At 40.4% G+C, this 26,123-nt stretch overlaps 2 protein-coding genes across 10 annotated transcripts in view; both read left to right on the plus strand.

Annotated features, from left to right (window-relative positions):
• The window catches only part of MAP4K3 (mitogen-activated protein kinase kinase kinase kinase 3), a 65,481-nt gene extending 42,494 nt beyond the window's left edge, over positions 1-22,987 (plus strand). For 7 of the 8 annotated variants that reach the window (XM_058834245.1, XM_058834248.1, XM_058834249.1 and 4 more), the window contains 16 exons: positions 1,497-1,539; positions 1,753-1,915; positions 2,890-2,999; positions 3,937-3,978; positions 4,211-4,295; positions 5,316-5,395; positions 7,891-7,951; positions 8,037-8,154; positions 10,009-10,067; positions 11,934-12,037; positions 12,816-12,987; positions 14,978-15,046; positions 15,169-15,261; positions 16,854-16,924; positions 19,464-19,519; positions 21,597-22,987. In XM_058834245.1, the coding sequence (XP_058690228.1) occupies positions 1,497-1,539; positions 1,753-1,915; positions 2,890-2,999; positions 3,937-3,978; positions 4,211-4,295; positions 5,316-5,395; positions 7,891-7,951; positions 8,037-8,154; positions 10,009-10,067; positions 11,934-12,037; positions 12,816-12,987; positions 14,978-15,046; positions 15,169-15,261; positions 16,854-16,924; positions 19,464-19,519; positions 21,597-21,684 (1,414 nt within the window). In that variant the 3' untranslated portion in view covers positions 21,685-22,987. The remainder of the gene's footprint in view (positions 1-1,496; positions 1,540-1,752; positions 1,916-2,889; positions 3,000-3,936; positions 3,979-4,210; positions 4,296-5,315; positions 5,396-7,890; positions 7,952-8,036; positions 8,155-10,008; positions 10,068-11,933; positions 12,038-12,815; positions 12,988-14,977; positions 15,047-15,168; positions 15,262-16,853; positions 16,925-19,463; positions 19,520-21,596) is intronic. The other variant, XM_058834246.1, reaches the window with a different exon arrangement.
• A 2,854-nt stretch (positions 22,988-25,841) lies between these two features.
• Positions 25,842-26,123, plus strand: part of SOS1 (SOS Ras/Rac guanine nucleotide exchange factor 1) — a 43,439-nt gene continuing 43,157 nt past the window's right edge. Inside the window, exon 1 of one of the 2 annotated variants that reach the window (XM_058834579.1) lies at positions 25,842-25,993. In XM_058834579.1, the coding sequence (XP_058690562.1) occupies positions 25,907-25,993 (87 nt within the window). In that variant the 5' untranslated portion in view covers positions 25,842-25,906. The remainder of the gene's footprint in view (positions 25,994-26,123) is intronic. The other variant, XM_058834576.1, reaches the window with a different exon arrangement.

The raw sequence follows: 26,123 nt of genomic DNA on the forward strand, positions 1-26,123 counted from the left end.
CTTTGGTTTGATTTATATTCTGTGGTGTGGAATTGAGGAGCACATGAGACATCAGTCACTTCTTCCTTCAGATCCTGCACAAAACCAGTGAATCCAATGTACCCCTTCCAACCCAGCGTGGTGCCACTGCATGAAACCGGGTGATTGTAGCAGCAGAGAAGCCATGTTTCAGAGAACAACATAAAATTACCACTCTTCATTTAATAATTTTGATTGTTTTGTTATTTCTTTTTCTCTCATGTGCAGCAAGGCTGCCAATGTTTGAATTTCCTAGTTATGGAAACTGGGAGAGCAGAAATTACTGGGGCACTGCCCTGCACGAATAGCAGTGACAAGCTGCACCTAAACCCTCTTGTTGAAATAAGGGCACATGGTCCTTTGTACACACATCTGTCCCATGCATGCCAGATCGTTGCCTTTTTGCTTTCTTTGGCTGCCCATTAACACTGGTTGTCTGAAATGCAGGAAGAATAGAGAAGAAAATGAAAATGGAGCTTGAACTCTCATGATGAAGACTTAAACTTGGCCCCATATTACTAAGAGAAGATAATTACTTCCACCAAAGCAGCTGAAATACATGACACAGAGGAACTTGTTTTCAAAATCTCCTTCCAGCTTTTCTGAAATGCAAACAACAGATAAGATGCCAGGACTGAAGAGAATGAAGCCAAGCAAACAAGTTGTTGACCTGTAAACAAACAGGCAGATATCTTACTACTTTGAACATAATTTAAAAAAAGGAAAATATTGTGGAAGATTGTCAGGTTTTCACAGCTGTATTCCTAGTTTATTTAGTGTAAATAATTTTCTGTTCCTAAAAGATTAGGAAACAGGACAGTGGAAGAGGTTTTAAAAACATGGAAAGTTTCAGAGTTGTGTGTTTTCTTTTTAAATGCAGCATATTTTTAAACCACAGAACCAGGAGAGGAAGAATGCTTCAGCTATGTTGTTTTCTGATAATATCTTGTACTGTTGGACCAAGTTGTTCTAGCATGAAAAAGTTGTCTTTCCCAAGATTTCCATGAAAAAAGAAACTCATCAACCAAAAATCAACCAACCAACCTAAACACAAGGGTAGCTGTCCACTGCAGATGGATTTTACTTTTATGCGTAAGGCTGTTCTAATTCATCAGTGTAAATATTCCAAGGAATGGTCTTCATTAGTTTTCTTGTAACTTCCCTTCAGCTCACTGATACCCTAAACTTTGTCCTCTCCACAGAGCAAAGGCCTTTTCTGTTTCTCCCTACTTTGTTCTGCACAAATCAGTTTATGACACTCTCTGCTCTCAGGTGGGGAGGGGAACCTGTGATCCTTTTTTTCATATAGTATCTGAGGTAAAACAATGTTTGAAAGTATTTGTGATGCAGTTACTTGGATATAATAGTGCTCTTGACAAGTTAATGGTATGTATTTGTATGGCATTTCTAAAACCTTGTATTTTCTTGAAGATTTCAATTTGAGTTTTCTCTCTCTGTTTTGTTTCTTCTCTTTATAGTGCTACTATGAAACCTAAAGTGCCACCTCCTTTACCACCAAAGGTAAGTGATGGGGATTTGGTTGCTCAGAAGAAAAAATTCACTTTAAATAAACAAATAAATGGAGAATATTTAAATTACTGTATTTGTGGCTCTTTACTTGTGAAAATTTCAGGATCTAAATGCTGCAGGAGGGTTTTTTTCCTCATTGATAAGTGGTATGGATGCTTTCAATCTTTTTCCATTATGTTTTGATTATTACTATATCTCTTTCAGCCTAAATCCATATTTATCCCCCAAGAAACTTACTCTTCTGAAAATGAAAATCAAGGGACAATCAAGAGATGCCCAACATCAGAGAGTCCAGCAAAATCTACATCTCATGTTCCACCCAGACCACCACCTCCTCGGTTACCTCCACAGAAATCTAATCCTTTAGGTAATAAAAGTGACCCCAAGGAGCATATGAGTATTTCTTGAATAATCTAATGTGATTTTATTTCTGTATTCCTAGCTGTGCACATATTAAAAGATATTGAGGTAATTTTTCTCTGGTGGGCAAGTAGCAAAAAGTGTATGAAAGCCAAAATTCATGAAGAAAGCATGCTTTAACTCTTACGAGGGTCAAATGTACTTTCTATCAAAGTCACTGACACAATTCCTGCTGATGCCATTGGTGACACAATTGCTTTCCTAAGCAATAGGCTTATAATGTAGAGTATCAGGACTGGTAAAAAAGTATGTTTGCAGGTTTCAGGTTCAGTGTGTCAGCTGTTGTTGTCATTTGTCATGTCAAGCACAGAGTTCTGCTTTCAAAGTTTGCTTTTGTAGTAATGAACTGGGTTGGGGAGTATGGGAGGTAATTGTTTACTGTCTGCTCAGACTGTTCATTTTATGCCTTTGTCAGTCTGATGCCTTCAGAGTTGTCTTGGACTGGCTTCTCTTAAGCAAGCTCAGTGTCTGCCTCTTAATTGTTACTTTGGTAGCTTTTCCTTGCTTCATACATAGTACTGCAGTCGATTTGTTAACGATTTTACTCTTAACAAGACTGTGTTTCTAAGGAGTCAGTAATTGAAGTGTGAGCTATTGGCAAGTATTTCTTTAGGTATGGTCAATGCATTTTCCCTCATAACTGACTGCATCCCTTTCTGTGCTCCTGTTAGAGTTGTCAGATTAGAGTCATTACATTAATCACCAAATGTCATGGGCTGTGATGGAATGTGGTTTGATGGATATGTGCACATGTAAGAACGTGCATGCTTCAGAAATAAATTGGGATATTTTATACTGTATTGTATATAGTACATGTTCTGACTTAATTAGAAATTCTGGCCCACTTAAAAGAGTTTTTAGGCTAGATTACTCTTTGAGGTGAAGGTAGAGGAACACGTTTTTAAATATGAATCTTTCTAGGTAATGGAGTCACTTCTTTGCAATTAAATGGTGAAAAAGAGGAACTGCCACATCTACAGAATGAAGCTAGAGACACTAACTTCTCAAGGAGAGAAAAGAAGGAGATACTGGTAGGTATTGAAGCTTCTACTGAGCTCTTTTATAGTTGTCTTGACTGTTCTAGATGTGCAAGGAAAAGGAGCAGGCATGCTCTTTAATATGGAAATTATACTGGATGACATCTTGTTTACTTTGAATCAAAGCACAGTTTTCCTTGATTGTCTAGTTGTGATACAGCCTTAGGCTGAAGTTTGTCAGTGTTTAATTTTCCTTAGAAACAAACATAATCACAAATACATACAATTTATTTGTTCTTTCACACACCTAAGAGACATAATGAGAGCCATGTCATGTGTTATACTGAGTGACTGTTTAAGCAAATGGGGAAATGAGGGAATGGAAAATGCTGTAGTTAGAATAGATTAAATGTAACATGAGACTGCCCTCTTTGAGGGCTTCTTCCAAGTGTGAGGCTGGAAATGTAATTTTTTTGGTGAGAAGTGAAGAGGAAATGGACTAGAAACGTGATGATGAGTCTTTGTTTTGTTTTCAGGAAGTGCCAGTAATGCTGGCGATACTTTGGAAAGTAAGATTACCTGGACAGCTTTGAACTTGTCATTTGAAATTGTGTGTTTGAAGTTTCCCTGTAAAATATGTTTGTTTAGAAGCTTGTTTGTGCTAGAAGAAGTTGATACTCACACAGGAAAGTGCACATAACACTGAGTGGTAACATTTAATGCCGTAATACTGAACATTGAGCAATTGTACAATATTGCTTAAACTCTCTGGAGTACTGGAAATGGCATTCTTACAGGCACCATTGTAGTGTGAAAATGTTGCACAAGACTGTGCAAACCTTCAATGAGAAGGTATTAGGGAATCATAGTGGAGATTTTAATGAAAGACAGTCATGCCGAGTGTTTGTGGTTATGCTGTGTGTGGGGAGGGAATGTACATGTTCAAGCATAGTGCATGAGTATAAACATACTTTTAAATTTTATTTTCTAGAAACCAATTAGTAATGGCCTTCCTCCTACACCTAAAGTACATGTGAGTATTGCTGAGTCACACAAATGCATGTTGTGAGCAGGGTGAAAGAGCACATTCTTTGAATGTTTATAGTATTTGGTTTTTTACTTAAAAAATCTAATATGACTTTGGAATGATAAGCCAGTGGTATGACTCTTAACCTTTTGTTACTATTTGAAGTAAAAATAATCCTTTTGGGAAGGTCACACTTTAATTTTTCATATGTATATATTTAATATTTTTACTTCTGCAGATGGGTGCTTGCTTTTCAAAGGTTTTCAATGGCTGTCCATTAAAAATTCATTGTGCAACATCTTGGATAAATCCAGATACAAGAGGTACTATATGATGATGATTTTACCCATTTTGTCTCTCCTTGAATTTCAAGAGTGCTTAGATGAGCAGGACTGTTCCTTTTGAAACGGACATAAATTCATATAAGCAGGAGTCATTCTTTAATTATGCCACTGATGTCTAAAGTTGTTGTTTTTAAAATATATTGGCTGAAGTTTTTTGCTTTGAATAAAAAGAATAAATTACATATTGAAGTTAAAGACTCTTCTCAACATTTTAGTTCAAAAGAAGACAGTACTAATTTATTCGTAAAAAATTTGACTTTTGGTGGTCTTAGCTGAGATTGATTTCTTTATCATTCACTTGGTATTTTTTTTCCCTTGAGACCTTTCTGGCCCTACAGGATTCTGCAGCTTTTTATTTTTGCATAAATTTTAGTGCTTTGATATCTAGCCTGATAAAAGGGATAGTTGGTAGTATTACACTCACTTTGCTTGCCATTACACCCTTTGATTATAAGCTACATAGACATATTACTGAGCTGGTCAGCAAAAAAATATTTGGATTTTTTTAGAAAATGGAATTAGGAAGGGTAAATCCTTAGCAGTTGAGATCATCTCATAGGAGATGTCTGCCTTGTTTGCATGCCTACATACAATCCAGAGATTTGATTATTTTAGAGGTGAGGTACCCACAGAATACTGAAAAAATGTTCCAGTCAATACTGCTGTAGAAGTACTCTCAAAGGCAATGGATATTTCTGTAATATATGGAAATGTCTAAGTAGGATATGCTGAAATTATTCACTCAATTTCCTGCTTGTGGTTGAATCACTTTTTTTTAAAATTTCAATTATTACTCAAAAATCCCCTGAGCTTTCCTAGTGACTTAAAACAGCCCCATTCATAAATTAAAGCTTCCTTATCAGGATTAATTTTCTGTGCTTTCAAATACTGTAACTACTATAGTTTGATTTGTTTCCATGTGTGTAAATGTCTTTTTTTGATAACGGTGTACATACCTTCCTGAAATCAAGGTTTCTACCTCTTTTTGTTTGTTTGCAGATCAGTACTTGATATTTGGAGCAGAAGAAGGTATTTACACACTGAACCTCAATGAACTTCATGAAACATCAATGGAGCAGGTATATTTCTGGTTAAAAAAGCAAATACATCACATTTTTTTACCACTCAGATTAATGTTGTTATAATCCTTGTAAAAATGGTTTTTACTATGTTTACATAGGCACTGGCTACACTGAGAATTACTTTAAATATTTGCCATTGAGGATACTTTTCAGTCATCATGTTTGTGTTTGTAGGCTGAGCCATGTTTATATAAGAGATCTTCATCTATCTGTGTTTTGAACTTCATCATAGTGCATTGTTCTGCTGTTAAATGATTAGGTGGATAGTATGGAATTTCCGTGATGCGTTTTGGATTAAAGTTTCTGTTTTCCTTAAAACTTCATTACAATACAGAATTTTTGCAACAAACGTGTTTCAGCTGCAGGGAAGCAAGGAGATCCTTTATTCACAGATGTCTGTTCTTGTGGTCTTAAAAGCAGCTTTGCTAATGAGACTCAGCTTGCTGAATTCCACCTAAAGCTCTGTCTTTGCAAAGTCTTACAAAATCACAAAATCTTACAAAATCTTACAAAATTACAAAAAGTAATTTTTTTAAAGATATGCTGGGGAGAGGGAAAATGCAAGTTGCAGGCCTTTCTGTATTCTCCAGCTCTTTTGTTACTCTCTAAGAAACTTGTTTTCTTTCCTGCCTTCTCCCTGCCATGGGGAGCTGTGCACCTGCCATCAAGATGGAGGAATTTGCAAGGACAGCCTTCACACTGTAAGCTGGAGGCACTGGTGTTTGTTCATCCTCCAGGGTCCAGACATTGTAGAGATGTCTGTTTTGTTGAGAGGGAGGCCTAGCTAGCTTGAACTGACCTCCGTGTAACCCATAATCATACTGGTGCTTGAGTTGCCTGGTTTAAACTTAGCTCAGGTACCCCTCTGCTGCTGCTTTGCAGTTCTAACAACTACCCTGGGAAATATCACTGAGGCAGTAATTCTTGTAGGCCAGGTAGACCGAGGAAAGATTTGGGTTTTTTCTTTACTGTTTGAGGTTTGGTTTTGGTTTGGTTTTTAACTGGCAAGGAAGGAGAAGAGCTGTAATGAAAATCATGTAGTGTGTTGCCTAGTGAGCTTTCAGGGAAGTGTTTTAATAAGCACTTAAGAGACAAGAAGAAATGCTTGCTAACACAGCCAGTCATGAGTGGAACAAGAGGAATGAGTGACAGGTCAATTCACCTGCTAATGTGAAGAATTGCTATTCTTTAATCCTCAGATCCAAACCTACTGAGTCACAGTATGCTCATATACCTATAGAAGGTCAATCAACCTTGCATGTTAAATTTTGATACAAGCAGTTTGGTAGCATGTTGCCATAGATGGTTCTTACAGTGTGTTTAGAATACAAGAAAACTTCAGGAATAGAAGTACACCCTCTGTGCTAACAATTTATTGCATCATTTATGATACCAGTCAGTAGGGCTTTAATAGCATTTCCAAGTTTTGTATTTTATGTCATTGTTTACTTTCACTCTGATACAACTCAGCATAAAAGCAAAAGTAGTGCCCTTGATTATTTTTCTCTGTATTTCACTTCACCAGTGGGCAAAGGAGACATAATACACGTTTCCAGGAGTTAGAATAGCTTCAAGGTTAATATTTTAGTCTTTTTTTGGAAGAGTTGTGTTTTGTTTTCTTTTGTGGTTTTCTTTCTTGAGAGCAAAACGATTGTCCTCCTGAGTAGTGTGTCTAGCCCAATAGTGTCTCTCCTGAAGTGGGAAATGTCAATGTCATTGTGTGTTCTCCTCAGACTCCACTGCAGTCATTGAATCAGAGGTGTTGGAGGATCCCTGCCTACTTTTTTGTCCACTTTTGGACCTGTTGAACATGAGCATGTCTAATCCTTTTTTTGTGCCAAAAAGTTCCAGAAGTTAGATGGGGGGGAGGAAATACTTGAGGTTTGTTTGTTGTTTTTTTAGGGGTTGTCTTGTTGCTTTCACCCCCATTTTTTTTAAGAATTCCAGGATTTGACAAAAAACAGCTCTGCCTTGTACATTTGTTGCTCTTGTTCATCAATGAAATGAAATGTGTAATCGTGCAGGTGAAGGTGAAGAATCCCTTCAAAGTGCCAGTTTTAATGGTTTCAAGAGATTTGGACTGTCACAGGCTTTAGAATGGCTGTGGTTTGTTGACAATGCTTGGTTTACTGAAGTTTGCTGTTGAGCTTTTTTTTTCTTTGAAGGAGAAAATTCAGTGGTTTTTGAATTTTTTGGTAAAGGGTTGATTGATCTTTATAATGACATCTTGTGGAATATAATATGCCTGAAGACATGAGTCTCATGCTAATTATCTAAATGTTAATTCATATATTAAGTATAGTGTGTGTGGCTAAGATTTTCTCTGAATTAACTCTGGAATTCAGGTAAAACCTTACTTGGCTTAAACTTCTGCTGCAAAAAGCAAGTCAATATTATTAGTTTTGTCTGTCATCTAAGCAGATATTAATTGATAATTGTCTTGTGTATATCAAATTGAATGCTACTTCTTTGTTTTTCCTTCCATTTGTCAGCTATTTCCACGAAGATGTACCTGGTTATATGTCATGAACAATTGTTTGTTATCAATATCTGGTAAGTTACTGTGCTATCTTTCAGTGGTAGTGCTGGTAAACACTTGGTTTCGTATTTGAAGTGTGGTTTGTTTTCTAATTGCCAGGTAAAGCTTCTCAGCTTTATTCCCATAATCTACCAGGACTCTTTGATTATGCAAGGCAAATGCAAAAGTTACCTGTTGCTATTCCAGCACATAAACTCCCTGACCGAATACTTCCCAGGTAAATACACATCATTGGATATATCAGAATATCTTAACTCTGGGAGTTCAGGATATGCTTGTGAAGCTCTGGGGACACCAGATAGTGGGGGGCTCTGTTCACAAATGGCAGTGAGTAACTTGTGTGCATTAATCAGGGGGTTGAGCCCTACATTTACACGGATCAGGATGTGAATTACCCTTGTTAGAGAAGTGGATTTTGGTACACCTTACCTTCTGGTTATGAAACCTCTTGTTTCTGGGCATAGCTCTTTCCAGGTATAGTCTAGTGTGGTAAATCCTGATTATACTTGATGCTAATCAAAATCTATGGCCATGCACCTCCTGGCTGCAAAAATTAACCCTGTCCTGGCCAGAACCAGGACACTGCCAAACAAGCCTTAGTAGTAGCCCATTCAAATCCCAGCAGAAGGAGGTAGTAACACTAATCTAGTTTGCAGAAAAATCTTTGATTCTTAAAGTGTGTAGTGAGACACTGGTTTTTCTAATAGAATAGGATTTCTCTTAGGAAATTGTATTATGGAAAATTAGATTCTCTGCTACCTTTGGTTCTACTAAAAGCCTGCTAACATGTAATTCTTGGGTTCAGGAAAGGTTTCTTGTTTAGTTACCTGCAAACATAATGGTGCAACACTTGTCTGAAAATTGTATTCTTTGTAGAGTGCAAATTCTGAATAACTAAGAGATAATTTGCGCTTTGAATTGTTGTCTTCTGTGTACCTGCACTATTGTTCTGCTTCCCTCTTCCAAATTTGACTGGTGGGTGGTGACTTTGGCTTGAGGACTGAATCAGCAGTGGACTAATAACAATAACTACTGTAAGGATCATGCTAGGAAATCCATACTACATTCTGCCTGGAATGGTACCTCACCTAAGTTGCAGAGGACTCAGAAAATTTCTTGTCCAGTCATGTCACTTCTCAAGAAAAATGCAGTACAACCTGAATGTGAGTGCCAAGCCAGTCATTCAAAGTCAGGAGAGATTAATTTAGATAATCTGTTTTCCTGTTTTACCTCTGATTGTAGAGTGTCCGGGTAGTCACATTTAGCCAGGCAGACATTAACCAGAAGACATTCAAAGTATATAGGAGAACATAATTTTTTTTTCCTACCAGACCCCAGGACACCTACCAGACCACAAAGTGTATTCTTAAACAATTTTCTGGATACTATGATGATGAGTGCTACATGCAAAATAGTAAAATCAGAGGTTTTGGTAGAGAAAAGGGCAAAGCAAATTTGAAGTAATTAGTGACGTTTGTGTATTTATTTGCAAAACATTATAACCTCAATTTATGATACTTGATAGGCAGACATTCAATAGCAGAAAATATATCTGTGATAAATCTCCTTTCCAGCTTCTTTTCCTGGAGAGTCCTTGAGCAGTTCCTTTCAAACTTTCCATGACTTGTTCCAACAAAAATTTGTGACCAGTACTCAGATTTTATTGCTGTTCAGTCCTTTTGCATTATCAGTCACTTCTGGACAGTTCCATTTGAAATGTTACACAACTGTTTTCCCAATTCATAGCTTCGAGTGCAGCATCTCTCTCTCAATCTATTTATTCCCATCTTTTCTACAGCATCAAGTTATTTTTATTGTAAAGAGTGTTGTGGCTGGTCTCAGTAGTGCCTGTTGTCTTCTAATCCCTGTAGAAACTCTGAGTCCTGTTACCAGCAAATAACATTTTGGCTTATCTGATAAATTTTCAATTTGTTTCCATGATGTCACGAGAAATGCACAAGCTTGTATTTTTTAGTTTTTTGGTGTGGCAGATGTTTTTCTATCAGTGCCTAAAAAGAAAATTCACTCAACTGTTTTAGTTGATGAGTAATTTTGTTTTTATCTTTCATAGGAAGTTTGCGGTATCTACGAAAATTCCTGACACCAAATGGTGTCAAAAGTGTTGTGTTGGTAAGTAAAGGTCTGGAGAATAAGTGGGAAGGGGCAGCACAAATGGTGACAATATTAAGATTACTGAGTCAGGTTTAAGAGGTAAAGGAAGAAGAGACTTTAATCATTATTATAAAGCTGTGCATTTGCAGATGGTGAGCTCATTCAGGTTAGTCCTTGGGTTTAAGCAGGGAACTTTCCCATTTAGCTCTTTATATTTAAAGACAATTTACAAGAAATGCAGAGGAGCAGAATGATGTCAAAATTCAAACCTGTCTTAAAGAAAAACTTAATCACCATGGATGGAGAAACTTAGAGAAGTTGCCATCAGGATTAAAACCTACATTTTTAGCAGAAGTTTCAGTTATCAATATTGGGTGACAAAAAGCAAAGGAGTATTTTTAATTCTTTGAGGACAGTGTTGTCTCTGAAGCCTTTATGATGTGTTTAGTAATGTGCCAGCTACCAAAGTTTCAATGCTGCGCTGTGTTAAGATGTTCTAAAAAGGAGGTAAATAGATTAAAAAAACCCCAAACCACTGTGAGTGTTAATGAATGCTGCAGGGAACACTCATGGGATGACAGGGGCCAGAGTATGTAAAAACTCTGACTTTTTGACGAAGAATTAATTTGGAAGTCTGTATGTTTCTAGGTTTCTGTTCATAAAACAAGAAGCTTTGTGGTGTGCTCCTCTGTGATTCTGTCATTCCTGTCCTGCCAGGCACAGAATTTAGTAGGGGTGCTGTGGTACTTGACGCTGTGCAGGGAGTCTTCAGAGATAGCTCAGCTTCCTAAACCTGGAACCCTTCAGGGGCATGATAGGTGTGAGAGAGAATTTGTGAGCACAGCAAGGGTAGCTGTAGAGCCTTACTTTTTGGGGCCTGAGCCTCCATTCCTGCTGCCACGTAAATCTGGTTTTGGCCTCAGGGCAGCAGGAGTGCCACAGGAGGCAGAAAAAGACAAGAACTGCTGGTCTTCTTTCTGCACCTCACAGGTGTTGGTGATTGTTTTGTGGTTTCTGCTGCTGAGTTCAGCCTTACTCAGGGTCACACCAAGCATTATTTGCTGCACTTCACGGTCACTCTGGCTGATGTTGAGTGAGAACTTGGATTAATGAAATAAAGCCCTGGTGTTTAAGGTGCCAAGGGATTGCTGATGAGTTTCTGTGGCAATAAGGTAGTGTGAGCATATTTCACTTCTGTGCATAGTTCTGGATTGTAGAAGCTTGTTATCTAAACTATGTTCTTTATTGCCTGATGGCCCACAGTCACTTTACTGCACAGTAAAATCTGGTCTTTAGATATACATGTTAGGCATGAGTACAAAGTGCAAAGTAACACTTGTTTGTCTTAGAGGAAATACTGGCAGTGCTTAAGGAGTGAAATTTTGCCAGTATTGTAGAATTGAAGTTGTGAAACTTCACAGGGCCTGATTTTGTAACTTTACTGTTCTCTGCCAGTTTTTAATTGAGTTCTGACAATGGAAGAGCAGCACTTCCTGCTCTTCTATTGTTCTTCAGTTTCAACTGGATTTCCTGATGATCTGGAAGTGTCCATCAGAATTACAGAGCTCCTAGATTTCAGACTTGCTGTGACAGTGCTGGAAGGGCAGATGAGCTGTTGTTCATGCCCTGCTGGGTAACTGTGTTGTAGAAAAAGCCACTCTTTAACAGCTTGGTTATGGTGATTTTGAGATAGTGTAGACAAACCAACACAGTGGACCTAAGACACTCCAAATGTGTATGCAATCAGCTATTTTTTCAATATATAAAAGATTACAGTGGGGGTGGTGGGTATTCTCCAAAAGTAAATGGACTCTTACATAATTGGAAATTGTCTATAATTTGTACGTGCTTAATACACTAATATTCTCTATCCTTTCTTGGCAGTGAGAAATCCCTACACAGGCCACAAGTACCTTTGTGGAGCACTACAGTCTAGCATTGTTTTGTTAGAATGGGTTGAACCAATGCAAAAATTTATGCTAATCAAGGTAAAATTGCAATTACTCTCACGTTGACTGCTAGTTATCTTGTAGTGGCTTGTTAAGAAATAAGTGTTAGCCATTTCTTGATTTATTAGACTTTTCTCTTGGTTTCTTTTATATTATGTTGAAAATGGCTACTTAAATGTGTCATGTATTAGCTGACTCAGAATGAATGTTCATGGTTTTGGGATGCCCTTCAGTTAGAGAACAAAGCCCTTTTCTCCATGAACATTGCCCTTCAGCTACACAATAGAAAACTCAGGCTGGCAGGCTGAGACATGGGTTAACAGTGCTCTTGCTCCATACTAGAGAGAAGGTCACCATTTATTCTAACTTTTTTGACACTGAAGTGCCCAGATGTATTTGCTGTCTCCCCATCTGACATCACCTGAAGAGACAGAGCCAGGGAGGGCTCATGTTCATAAAAAGGCAGCTGTTACAACTCAGCCTGGAAGAGAAGGCTCAGTAGCCAGGGAGAGCAGTGATGAGCCCTCTTGTCGTCTGTGGGCAGCTGCACAGGACACACATGATAAAAGACATGCTAAATTATTTTAAACAGAATTGACATGAGATACACCAAGCTTCTTAACTCAGGCCTTTTGAATTTATCAATTCCTGTTATCTGAAGAAGTAAACCTAATGTTACAAAGGTTTGTATTTAAACCTAAAAATTAAATTTAAACCTTTAAATTTAAAACAAATTTACAAACCATTTGAATATCTACTAGTAACTCAGACTACATTTGTTTCCCTTCTAATATCTATTTTTTGCTTATTCATCTAGCACATAGATTTTCCTGTACCTTGTCCACTGAGATTGTTTGAAATGCTGGTAGTCCCCGAGCAGGAATTCCCTTTAGTTTGTGTTGGTGTCAGTAGAGGAAGAGACTTCAACCAGGTGGTGAAGTTTGAGACTGTCAACCCAAATTCTACCTCTTCGTGGTTTACAGAAACAGGTTTGTGTGCTGCTGTCATTGCATTCTGAAATGTTCTTTGCTCTTGTGTTATAGCTGAAGTACTGAAAGTTAGGCTTCTCTGAGGAAGCAAATGGTTAAATCATTAAGGCTAAGTGGTTTTAAGTTCTCTGTGGAAAGGGGTATCTGGTTGAACCTGCTTGTGCATGCACTTTTTTTTTGGATGTTTCTCCTTGTTGAACTGATTGGATTCCTTGAGATTTTTGGTGTAGCAAAGGATGGAGTTATGGTTTCTTGCACTTCAATAAATTAGGCAGCACTTTATTACCCCCTGTGCTGTTCTGTGCTCTATCCTGGCACCATGACTTCTGTTTATTTAATAGGTTCTAGTAAAATTGCATTCTGAGCAATTCTTTTGACATCTCTGGAAGATGTTGTATGGCTCTCCTGCAATGTGCCACTGGTTAGAAATGGTGTTATCAGCTGGTAACAGGAAACCAAGTGCCTGCCCATCACCAGTGTGGTCACCATCAGTGAGGTGGCCACTGTCTGAAAAACAGCAGAAATTCTCTTAAGGAAGTGTGCTAAGAATTATTTTTTAGAGTTACAAGGTTGCCCCCTGAACCTAGATGCAGTAGGGAGCCTTTGGTAGTCAAATCTTGCAGGTTCAGAAGCAGTGAATAGCTTTGGTTTTTGCCTGTCATGGATCCCTTGTTGATTCATGATGAATTTATACATAGCTCTGTGCTGGCATACAGGTGTGCGTGAGTCCAGACAAGTGTGTTCTGTGGAATTCACTAAGAACAAGTTTGCACCAGGAAGATACCCACTGACCTTTCTGCTGCTGAAAAGCGCATCAGATTTTGACACAGTTTAAAGCACAGTTACAGTACCCAAAGTGAGCAGTGGATGGCTAATTAACACACTTTACTACTTCAGACAATGCATTTTATTTTCATTCCTACCTGTAACTGTGTGACTTTATAGTACACCCCATAAGAGAAGCATGCTGAAATGTCCTGTTGTCATTTCTCTCTCAATACTGTCTGCACTTATGTGTAAATACAAGAGTACTGTTCTTTTTTTGCATTGTGCCGTCCACACTTTGTTAATTTCCTTGAATTACTTGTGTGTTCTTGTGTTGTGTCTACATCGTTTTCTCCTACTTTTGTAGCTGAAATTTAAACCCTTTAGTTTTATCAGTTTGTTCCTGTCCCCTGCTGGCAGGAGGGCAATGATGCAAAACAGATTTTTATTTTTTTATAATTTTAACTGTAAGCTGCTTTTGTGTTCTAGGTAATGTGCTCTAATATCTCATGTCTAATGGATTTACTGAGTTTTTCTTTGCTATATGAAAGATGCCTACAGAATCTGACAGTAATGTTGAATTAGTATGCAATTTTAATGTTAACAAATGGACCAAAATTCCACTTCTCTTTTGAGCTGACATGTCCACTAATCACTTGTGGGTCAAATTCCCATTTGCTGTGATGGAGACTGCTGCAGCTGTAACCCAGAAGAGAAGAAAATAGCCCTTCTTTTGAGGGTTTGGAGAAGGAAATAAGCCTCTATTTTTGGAACATCTGGGGATGGAACATCTGCAAATAGCATCAAGAATTAAGTAATAGTATGTAAGCCTCTATCAGTATTTAGAAATAAAGACAGAAGAAAAGTGCAGTGAAACAGCATAATGTGGAGTCACATATATCTGCCTTTTTGCAACAGTAATACTCAATTACACCAACAGAGAATAAATGGAGAACAATGCACATATCAGTTTGCTTTTGTGACATGGCTCAGAAAAGGCTGAATTCAATCAATACTTTATTATTATAGCTTCAATTTTCCTGTCACAGCCAACATGTTGGATAAGTGGATGTGCATCTCTAAGAGAAGAGTAAGGTCATGGGTAAAATGATGATTTTAAGTAGATAAAACACACTAACCCATCAAAATGTCTCAATCTCTAGAACTTCCGTTTCAAATTTCATGCCAAGTTTTATTATGAACTAACACTGTCATTATTTTATAGACACTACAGAGACGAGTGTTGTCCATGTAACACAGCTGGAGAGAGATACCATTTTGGTGTGTTTGGATTGTAAGTTTAATATCAGCATACATAAATATGTATGTATGCATATATATGCATACTGTCTGTTTTTAAATCAGGTTCTATATTGAAGATAGTCCTTGGTTAACATACCCTTATTTATTGTCTAGGCTGCATAAAAATAGTGAATCTGCAAGGCAGGTTAAAATCCAGCCGCAAGCTGTCATCGGAGCTCACGTTTGACTTTCAGATTGAATCAATAGGTAAGCTGGGTTTCATTATTAGTCTTGAATATCCCTGTAGGTCAGAGAGTTGGGCAGCCACCATCTGGATGAAATTTAAGAGCAAGTGGTGGATTCTGCATCTGGCATGAGGTAGTCCCAGTTATGCGTACAAGCTGGGGGATGAACAGCTCTGCAGGAAGAGATCTGGGAGTTGGGGTTGATAGGAAGCTGAAGATGTGTGAGAACAGTGAGCTCTGGCAGCCAAAAAGTCATGACCAGCAGTAAGGACCTGGAAATATGAAGCTGCATGTGGGAAAATTCAGATTGGATATTAGGAAAATACATTTTTCTCAGAGGGTGATTGATATTAGACTGAGCTCCCCAGAGAAGTGGTCGCAGGACCAAGCGTGTCAGAGTTCATGCAGCACCTGGACAATGTTCTAAGTGATCCTTATGAGTCCCTTCCAGCTTGAGATCTTCTATGATTAACTTGTTCAGTGTTACAGTAAAGCATTAGGTATGCTACCTGTCTAGTCTTTGGCATTTGGAACAGTACCTCACTCATTTCACTTTGTGGAACTCAGTGGAAGGTTTAGCATGTGCTTTCCTAGGAGCAATTGGAATGGAGTAATAATCCTGGAATCTTCTTAGATTAAGCTAAATGTCTTGGGAGTATGATGGAGACTTCTAGCCTCTAAAGGACTACCTTAACACAACCTACATAAGCTCTCTGAATCATCTGTGCCTAACTCATTTTGCATGTGTGTTTCTGCAGTCCATTTTTATAAAGCAGCTCAAAGACTAAATTATATGACATGTCACAGGTTGCATCAATTTTGTTTCCTTGTGTAGAATTTGAACGAATTACGTTTGTGAAACAGAACAGATTCTTTTGGCAATTCTTCAGTAGTTACATACCTGGATTGCACCACCTGCTATTGAAAGAGGGGTAGGAGGGATGTGTGCACAGATGAAGGGCAGCACCAGAAGAGGAGGAACAGTGTGTTTAAAAGTCATCAGGAGTTGCCAGGAGTTTATTTCTGAGGAGAAGCTTTAAAGTTTCAGGCCCTCCAAAGATAACCTCCCACAGAGAAGAGGACAAGAAAGCATTGCCACTGAAAATACTACTTTTATGGCTCTTTGATGGTTGGGAATGGGGGGTAGGAAAGATTCGATGCACTTGAAGCTTCTTGCTCTGGGACCTCGGCATGTACTGTAGTCCTCACCCTGCTTGTCACAAATGAGCTTCCAGTGGCTTAAGCTGTCCTGGCAGTGTCTCCAAAGGCACTCCTGGAACTTCTCTGTTAAAATTCCATATATGTTGTCTGCAAGTATTAAAGGGATTTCCTGTTCAAAGAAAATTATACATTTAGGACTAGGCATTTAGAACATTTTCTGGTTAGGTGGGAATGTTTTTAAACTCTGCTTATTAAACAAATAAATGTATAAATGCAGCTATGTTTGAGGCAGGTTCAGTGATTCCTGGGAGACATTACACAGTTTGAGTGGGTGGATGTCATACAGTGGAACGTGCATGTACAGATTTCAAAATTCTAGTCTTGTGCTTTTGGCCTTAAAAGCAATAGTTGAGTTAATGCCTCAAAACTGATTCCAGTGTTCTTTCTTACCAGTCTGTCTACAAGACAGTGTGTTAGCATTCTGGAAGCATGGCATGCAAGGAAGGAGTTTTAGATCAAATGAGGTGAGTATTACATTTTGTTTCAGATTCTGGCTTCTAATGTAAGCCACATGGAGGAGAAATGCACAGTGCTGTTGTCTGAAAGAGTGAAACATTTTAGTAACTTCCTAGGTTAGATCTAGAAGCTGGAGTCTCATTCCAAGCTTGTTTCATAAGCTATAAAGCATTGGTGGAGCTGTACAAGAGCCCTCTCACATCTAACAAGCCAAGCAGAAAGAAGAGACCAGGCCAGGATGCCATAGAAAATATCCCAGCCTAATTCTTGGTAATATTAATCTTCACCTTAAATTGCTTTGAAGACCACTGCCAGTTCTGTAGCCTCTCTCATATGGATGCAAAAATTTGGGCTTTGCCAGTGGTTCCACTGCTAAACTTTAGCTTTTTGTCACAGTGTCAAATGAGTTGCCTGACCTTTTTTAGTCTCTTCCATGTTCTCTTGGCTTACAAATACTATGGAAAATTGCCCAGCTTTCACAAGAAATATATTTCCATCTTCAGTAGAAAAATACCAGATTGACCTAAACATGATTTGTTTGTTTTTTTCCTGCAATCTCCTTGTAGTCCCTTTTTTAGTCAATTTGATGTGATTTTTAGACTGAGTTAAGCAATTATAACTACCTTCCCAAATAATTTTGTTTTTTTTTTTCCCTTGCTGCAAACCTTGTGTACCTGTTAGTGAAAATGCTGGACTTTGTAGGAATTTAATGAGTCTTTTAATTTGGTTATTAATGAATGTTTACAAACTTTACCAGTTGTTCCCTCGGTGTTTCATTGGCTGAGAAATTGAGCTCATTATGACTAATTGTATTTTAAGGTACACATACAGCCTCATGTCAAGCTTAGATATCCCACACTGTTCCACCACTACACTGACTTGCACAAAGCCTCAGTTGACCCAGTCTGTGCTAACAGTGAGCCTGCTCTGTGTGAGCCAAAGGCTGGAGTCAGACTGCTTGATATTTCCAAATGTTCATTGCAAATTTATTTATTATTTATTTTATTATTGCAAATTTTATATATTGCAAATGTTTATTGTGGCATTGTGCATTGCTCTACCCATTGGTACTCGGTGGCTCTGCCACAGCTGGGAGAGGGCATGTCCCAGGGTGCTGCAGCGCAAATGGATGCATTTTGTTGTTTATGTAAAGCATCAGGGACACTGGTTTGCTTTGTTGCTGTCATGCCAAAGCCAGAACCTAAATGAAGAACTGAAAGCAGAACTGGGCTGTTGACAGAAAGCAAGCCACCTAAAACTTTTTCTCTGTAGAACATGTCTAGGGTAAGGTTTTGCACCTTTTAAAATTCCTTATCTCTCCTGGCTGTCCCACTAGTTGCAGCTCTTAAAAGAAATAAACCCATTTTCTGCTGTAATATGAAAATCCTTCACTGCCAGACTCAGGTCTTGAGTATATTTGTGACTTTTGGGGAATTTTATACTACAAAATAGGTAGGAAGTTGTTGCATGAGACAAAAAGCTGGCTGACTTACAGCATTTTTTTCTTTAAAGATATCATTAGTTCGGATTCCCTAGTCTAATACAGTTGGCCTAACTGGGGATGACTTTAGCTTCTTGCAAAGTTACTTCATTCCACAACTGTGACCTTCCACAGTGGTTTGATCAAATGTGAAAAATGAAAGAGGGAACTGTGAATTCTGACACAAGAAGCTCAAAATTTGGCCAAAGACTTAGCCTCACGAAAAGCAGAAATTAATTTTCTTAGAGAAGTGGAGGATTTCATTGCTGTGAATTAAAATTTTTTTGCAAGTTCTCTGCACCAGAAGTGAATTCACTAAGTCAGCTAACATTACTAGGATCTGGGAAGGAGATACTTTCCTCAAGAGTGAAGTTCAGCTGTGTAGAAGAAGAGCTTTGTAAACAGTGCTGCCTGTTCACAAAGTGACTCAATACCCTTTGGAGTATGCACTGGGCTTTGGCTGACTTCATTGATAAACATGGTGGTTTTCTGGGTGCTTTGCTATTCATACGATCATAAAGATATATCACACAAGTACAATTCAACAGAACACACAGGTCTGTTGAACTTGTCTGAAGTGTCAGAAGATGACGTTTTCTTTTTGCAGTGGACATAAGTAGCACAGATTAGATGATGTTTCTCTGCTAAGGTTTTCAGAATATGAATTTAGTGCATTCTTACTATAATTCAGCATTTCAATAAATTGTGTTTTATGTGTGATTTTGCCTGACCCATTTTTGGATATCCACTCTAGAGTGACACTAATTGCACCCTATCTCTTTCAGCCATGGCTGTAAAGAGAACTGCAGTGGTAACTCAAGTACCAAGCTAAGCCCTGCTGTTGTCCTTGCAGTTGCTACCAGAGGAATTCATGTAATGTGGGAAGAATTACAGAAAACTTTTATATCTTTGTTAAAAGTGACAGTTGCATTATAATCTCTACTGGATTTTAATTGGCAGTCAGTGGGTCACATCAGCCACAGTCATTTCTTTTCTCTTGACTGATGTTAAAAACAAAACAGAAACACTTGTGCTTTTAACATGTAAATATTTTTTTTATTGTCTAGATCACACAAGAAATTTCTGATAATACAAGGATATTCAGGCTTCTGGGATCTGACAGGTAAGATGAGAAGTAAACAGGACATACTAAACTAAAGGAATAATGTGTGTTCTTCTACCTTGTAAAAGTTCTGTTTGCATGTTTCTTGCAAATTCTTTTTTAGGCATCTTAGACATTCCTTTGTGTACATGTCTACCTTCCAGTCCTTTACTTTTCTCTTTCTTAAATTAAAAAAAAAAAAGTCTTCTAAAAGTGTCTGTGGGCTTCCAGAAGTACTCAGCCATGCAAGAAGCTCTTACTTAACTGCAGTCACAATCTCCAGGAGTGTTTTTCTTTTTGTATTGTAATTCATTTATTTAACTTGGTGAAATCTTTATTTTCGGATGTTCTGCTGCAGTAGCTTATCAAGATCTTCTTCTGGAGATAAATGCAAAAAATACTTAAAAAATTTAATTATCTCACTTTTAACCCCAGAAAGGAAATCTACCAGTTGTTCTCCCAATATGACAGTTCAGGTCTTGTAAGAGCTCTTGATAGCTCCCAGTGTAGCTCTTCTCTGGCATCTGCTTTCAGGACAGAGTAACACCCTGTCTTTGTTACCCAGCTGCTGTTTTCGGAATGTCACTGACTTCCTCAACTTTCTCTGCCCTGATGTTGAACTTTGTACTTCTGTAAGAGCCACAGAAGCAGCAGATATTTTGTCTTTGGGGGGGTGCATGCTGATGTGACAGTTTCACCAGTAATGAATTCAGAAGAACTGCAGAGATGGGCTTTAACTTTTCTTTTGAGAATTGCCTGTCTTATGCTGCTTGCAGTAAACCCATGTGGCCTCTTAGAATGACATTGCAAAAGATTACCTTGTAAAAATGTCCTCTTCCCCAAATATGGTCCCATCTATTTCTGGCTTGCTCTGATGATTTCCCAAGTCTAAGACAATGTTTAAAGATAATTTGCACTGCAATAAACATTAATTCCAATTTCTTCATATACCCTTTTCCTGGCAGCACTGTCCTGTTTTTGTACTTGAGCTGTGAAATCTTTTCCCAGTAACACAAGTCCTTTCCTAGGCAGTTCATAGGAGCTGGTGTTCTGAGAAGCAAAAACCTGATGTCAGTCTAATAAAAGCTTGTGTGTTGCTTTCTCCTCATGAGCAGGGAATTGTCTCATGGCATGAAGTGTCATTCCCTTTGTGGAGCACATTGAGTAGAGATCAGGTTTTTTTGAGCCATAGTTTTGCAGCAAGAAGACTTTCCTGTCTGAATGCACAAGAGACGGATTTGAGTTTCCCACAATCTGCCTTCAGTTCAGGATGTTTGTGGAGAAGTCAGTCATGAACATCCTGGTCTGTTCAGAGCAGTTCTTGCCTGATGAAAAAATTTTAAATAGTTTGTGAAACAAAATTGTGACAGCTAATTTCTCTTCTTTGAATGGAAAGGTCTGATCTAGGACATCCCTTGTGATCTTTGCAGTTGCAGGCCCATGTAACCCAATCTCTTGTCTCCTATCCTGGCCAAAAATGGGTGGCAAGAAAAAAAGTAAAAGAAAAGACTCTTCACACAGAAGTCCTTTCCTTGGGGATTCTCTTTTCCTGCAAATTTTTGGCTATGGGACTTTTCAGAGCTGGAGGAAGTTTCTGTGGATGTTGCATGAGTTTGGGGATTAACTAGAAATGCTTACAGAAAAATCAGCTTTGTTCATCTGTCATTGCTATGGCAAGGGGCAGAGTAGAAACCTTATGAATGGGTTTCCTTTGCAAAGCTCCAGGAAAGCACAAGCCCAGTAGGGGAGTGATGGACCCATTTCAGAAGCCCTCACTAAAAGAATGAGAGGTAACAGGGATACATTGCAGCAAGGGAATTTCCAGCTGGATAAAAGGGATAAACATGATGGTGAGGATGGTTCAACACTGTAGCAGGAGCCCAGAGGGGCTGTGGGAGATCCTTGGAGGCCTTGTCTGGACAAGACCGTGAGCTTGCTTTGAGGTTGGCATTGATTTGAGGGGCTTTTGGACTAAAAGCATTCAGGGAAAGAGAAATGACAACCAGTCAGATGGATCCTAGGAAAGAATTTAATTATACCCAGGGCTGTTTTTAAATGAAGGATCACTTGACACTGGCTTTTTAAATTTCCATTTCAGGGTCGTGGTGCTGGAGAGCAGGCCGACAGACAACCCAACAGCCAACAGCAATTTGTATATCCTGGCAGGGCATGAGAACAGTTACTGAGAACAGCACGAGGCAGGCAGCTCACTGTGAGGACAACACTCCTGCTGCAGCAGCACTCGTGACTGGCTGGAATTGCACAAAAGCTGCAGTAATCCCACTTCAGTTACTTTATAATTTATTGTGGCATGAGAGGAAGATGAGAATCGTTTGTGGTATGGACACAGAAGCATTATAATACCACAGAAGTGCTTAATTTACTGTTATGTAATCTTTGTACATATGCAGTATTTTTCAGTGAAACTTCTTGCTGAAGCCCTACACTGACTTTCTGTAGATAGAAGTCCTCCTGTTAAGTACAAGTGTCTTACCTGTACAGATGTAAAAGTCACTGAGGATGCAAAAATTAAATTGGGGTACTATTATAAGGACGTCTCATGTGTTTATTATAAAGTGGGATTCTAGCAACAAATATAGTACATTTAGCAACACTATTGTATTTTATTATATGTAATTTACTAATACAAATAAATATTAACTTTTAGAAATTGTAACCAAGGCTGTAATCAGATTACAATCTTGTTTTAATTTCAATACAACACACTGGTGTTCATGTTTGCACAATGTATTGAGATGTGATGTATTTAGTCACAAAGGTAAGCTGTGACTTTGTGGATATAACTTGGGCTTCAAAGTTCCTTTTTTTCGTTTATTTGGGTAGATTTCTTTGTGAAACAAACCAGTTAAACACCTGTATTTTTATATTTAATTAAAACTTTCCTTATGATTACTTCTCTATGCTTGAAAACAATACCTTATGGATGGGTGTCAGTCCCAGACTAGTGGTACCTGGCTGTAATTCTGCAATAGGTGTTTGAATTATTAGTGTATACAATGATAAAAAGTAGTTATTACTGTTTGTCTTACTAAATAGTTTCATATCACGATGAAAAGGAGCAACATTCCACATTGTGGAAATGGCTCAGAGATGTTGCCATTTTGACTTTTTTTTTTTGGCCTTATAACCATTTTCACACTTTTCTTGATTTTAGGATGTTAACACATGGCCAAAATTTAGTTACTACCTCATTGAAACAATACAATGGTTACTACGCATCATGGGAACTTAGTTTTGATCAGAAGTATTTTTGATTGCTATTTTCCAATGGAGTGTGTAAATGCCAAGTTTTAAGCAAAATGCACACATTTGAATCCTTTTTTTGTATATGTTCTTTATATTTTATTGTGATAATATACACTAAAACCAAACTAAATTAAAAGTGATTTATGGCCTGCGTTGTTGTGATGGGTAATGCTTTGAAATATGTTCCCTAATGTATATAATGTAAAATAAATTTTTTTAACATGTTGTTGTACAATTAGATTATCACCTGCACTGATTTTCCACATAAGACTAAAATGGAACATACTGAGTTTTCAATTCTGCTATTAAATGGTTGTGCCAAACACAGAAGGTGGGCGTCTCTGAATGTATGAACAGAGGTTGCTGGAGCTTCACTCAGTTTGGGTTGGCATCAATACCCTTTGGGCAGTAGTGGATATGTGGATTTGAGCTAAGTCTTTCCAAATTCCACCTCATGTGGTTTCTTCCCTCCATTTCCTGCTTTTCCACCTCTCTTGATTGCAAAGCTGATTTATTCTTTTTTTTTCAGCAGGTTTATTTTTCTGCCTGTGGGCCTCAAGCTCACTGTTTCTGCTGGCCCCATCCTGGCTGTTCCTCATCCTGAGCCTCAGCTTATGCTCTGGGGGGAGAGGTGGTGGCATAAGCTCCATGCTGAGCAGCTGAATTCTCAGAAGAGTCGAGAAGTTGTGTGTGTTTCACAGCACCCTTGCGAAATCCCCAAGGGGGATTTCCATCCTGCCTCCTGTGGACTGTTCCTCACTTGGACATGCAGAAAGTCGCTCAGATTTAACAAAGATCTGATGTGCTATGAATGTGCTTCCTCCTGGGGGCGTTCTGCACCAGCTGGGGCCAAGTTTCTCAGGCCATTGCTGAACTACACGCACCAGAGGCTAAGGACTATTGTTTTTGACTGTGTTTGGGCATTTTTGGTAAGAGCATGCTGCAGGAATGCAGCTGGAAGGGCTAAAAATGAAGAGGATAAGGTAGTGGCATGTAGGAAGAAGGGAGTATTGTGCTAGGGCAGGCATGTTCCCAGTCTGTTGGTACAATCAGGACAGCTTTGCTTTTCCGATGCTGCTCTCCAGCCTTGAAGGTAAGAAGTGAAGAGTTCCTGCTTTTTTGAGGAATTGGCCTGTTACAGAATTTGGGGTTTGTGCCACAAAACTGCCTTTCCCACATCTCGAGCTGCTTGCCTATTCTGCTGACAGCTGAGCCCAGAACCTGGGTGTCTGGTAAATCAAAATGTCTCCTTTGCTAGACCTGAAGTTGCCTTGAACTAAAGCTCTCTTGAGCCATGCCTGGTAGGAGCCAATAACTGGGATCTTGGTGGTGGATTGGGATCAGTGTGTGGCTGACTGTTGGGAGCCCAGTCAGAGGCAGGAAACCTGATCACAGGTGCCATGAGGCTACAGCAAGGCCTCTGCCATGGATGATGGACACAGCTCCTCCAACCTCTGTGCTTTTCCTCCTCCTAGTCTCTTTCATGCTGGCTCCCAGGAATTGGTCTGAGCTGCTGGCAGGCAGGAGGGTTGATGTGACCTCAGGGTCAGGCACACATCAGTCTGGCAGCCAAATCTGATCAGTGCAAGGGCAGAGCTTGGGCCGAGGCCCAAACTGAGCCTCTTCTTAACAGGGAACAAAGAAAGTGGTGATGTGTGTGTTATGGAAGTGCTCCTGGAAGCTGGGATCACAGGGTAATGAACACTGCTTTTATCTTTTTCTTGCCCATCTCTCCATGCAGTGCTGCCTGCCTGTGTCAGAAACTGGATCCGGTGACATAAAAAAGAGTGGGTTCAGATTTAAATTCTGCATCCCACAGCCCTTAACTGAATGCAAGGGCTGTGCAAGGTGAAGCACGGTGCTGGCTGCCTGTAACTTTGCCACAGGGAGCTTGCAGTGGGGCTGGAGGAGCCCAGTAATGCTGTGAGCGCTGGTGGGGGTGGATATGTCCCCCAGGCAGGGGACATTTCTTACACCCCACAGGGTTCAGCTTTAGCAATAGCCCTGCTGGGTTTGGAAGGATTGCATGGGAAAATAGCTGTTAAAAATGGGGAGTGTGCCCAAACCTTTTGCTTCCCTCCAAGGAAACACACCTAAAATATAAGAAAGCCTGTTTCATCTATGAGTGGTGTAGAAGAAGCTGTAGAAATTCTTCTGGGGAGGGAGACACCAGCTCCTTCAGGACATGTGGACACATCAGGTACCATGGACTTGTTCACCTTCAGGTGCTTTAGATGGCCTTAAATCCGATCTTCCCCAGCAGGTGATTGATTCTTTACTCTCCCAGTGCCTGCTGCAGCTCGGGCAGTGTGGCTGGAGCACTTCCTGGTGGAGACAGGGACAGAACAGTCACTGAGCACCTCAGCCTTTGCCATGTCTCCAGTAGTCAGGTCTCCCCTTTCCTTCCAGAGAGGGTCCTCATTTTCCCTAGTGTTTCTTTTACCACCCACATACCTGCAGAAGCTTTTCTTGTTGTCCTTGATGTCCCTGGCCATGTTTAATTCTCTTAGGGCTTTATCTCCTCTAACCTGATCCCTGGCTGCCTGGGAACCTCTCTGTATTCCTGCCAGGCTACAGCTCCTGCTTCCACCCTCCATAGGCCTCCTTTTAGTGTCTGAGCTAGTCCAGGAGCTCCTTGCCCACCCACACAAGGCCTCCTGGCATTTTTATCCATCTTCTTGTCTCAGCCGAGTCCATCCCTGAGCGTCCCAGGGAGCGGCCATTCGCCCTCCCGCCGGCAGGGGGCGCGCGCGGCCGGCCCGCCCCCTGCGTCACTTCCGCCAGGAAGGCCGCGACCGCGCGTGGCGGGGCGCAGGCGCGGGGGGCGCGGGCGCCGCCGCTCCGCGCATGCGCCGCGGCCGCCGACGGAGCGGGCGAGGACGGGACCGGGGAGGCGGCGGCGCTCGCGCTCCGACCCCGCCCCTCGCGGCCCGCGCGCGACCCCCGTCCCGCCGCGCGCCCCCCCCGCCGCCCCCGCGGCCACCCCCGCGAGCCGGGGCGGGGAATGCGGCAGCCGCCGCCCCCCCCCGCCGCTGCGGGCCTGCCGCCCCCGCCGGCGGCGGGGGAGCGCCGGGGCTCCCGCTGAGCGCCGCCGGCCCTCCCGTGCGGCTCCCGGCCCGCCCGGCCCGCCCCGGCGGCACCATGCAGGCGCAGCCGCTGCTCTACGAGTTCTTCAGCGAGGAGAACGCGCCCAAGTGGCGGGGGCTGCTGGTGCCCGCCCTCAAGAAGGTGAGGGGCGGCCGGGTACCCGCGCCCCGGGGGCCCGGCCTCGGGATCGAGCTGGGAGCCGCGGGGCCGCCCGGGGCTCCCCGCGCTCCGGAAGCGGCTCCGGGTCTGCCGGGGGTCGGTCGGCGCCGTC

This window comes from Poecile atricapillus, chromosome 3 (genome assembly GCF_030490865.1).
Source record: "Poecile atricapillus isolate bPoeAtr1 chromosome 3, bPoeAtr1.hap1, whole genome shotgun sequence".
Lineage (NCBI taxonomy): Eukaryota > Metazoa > Chordata > Aves > Passeriformes > Paridae > Poecile > Poecile atricapillus.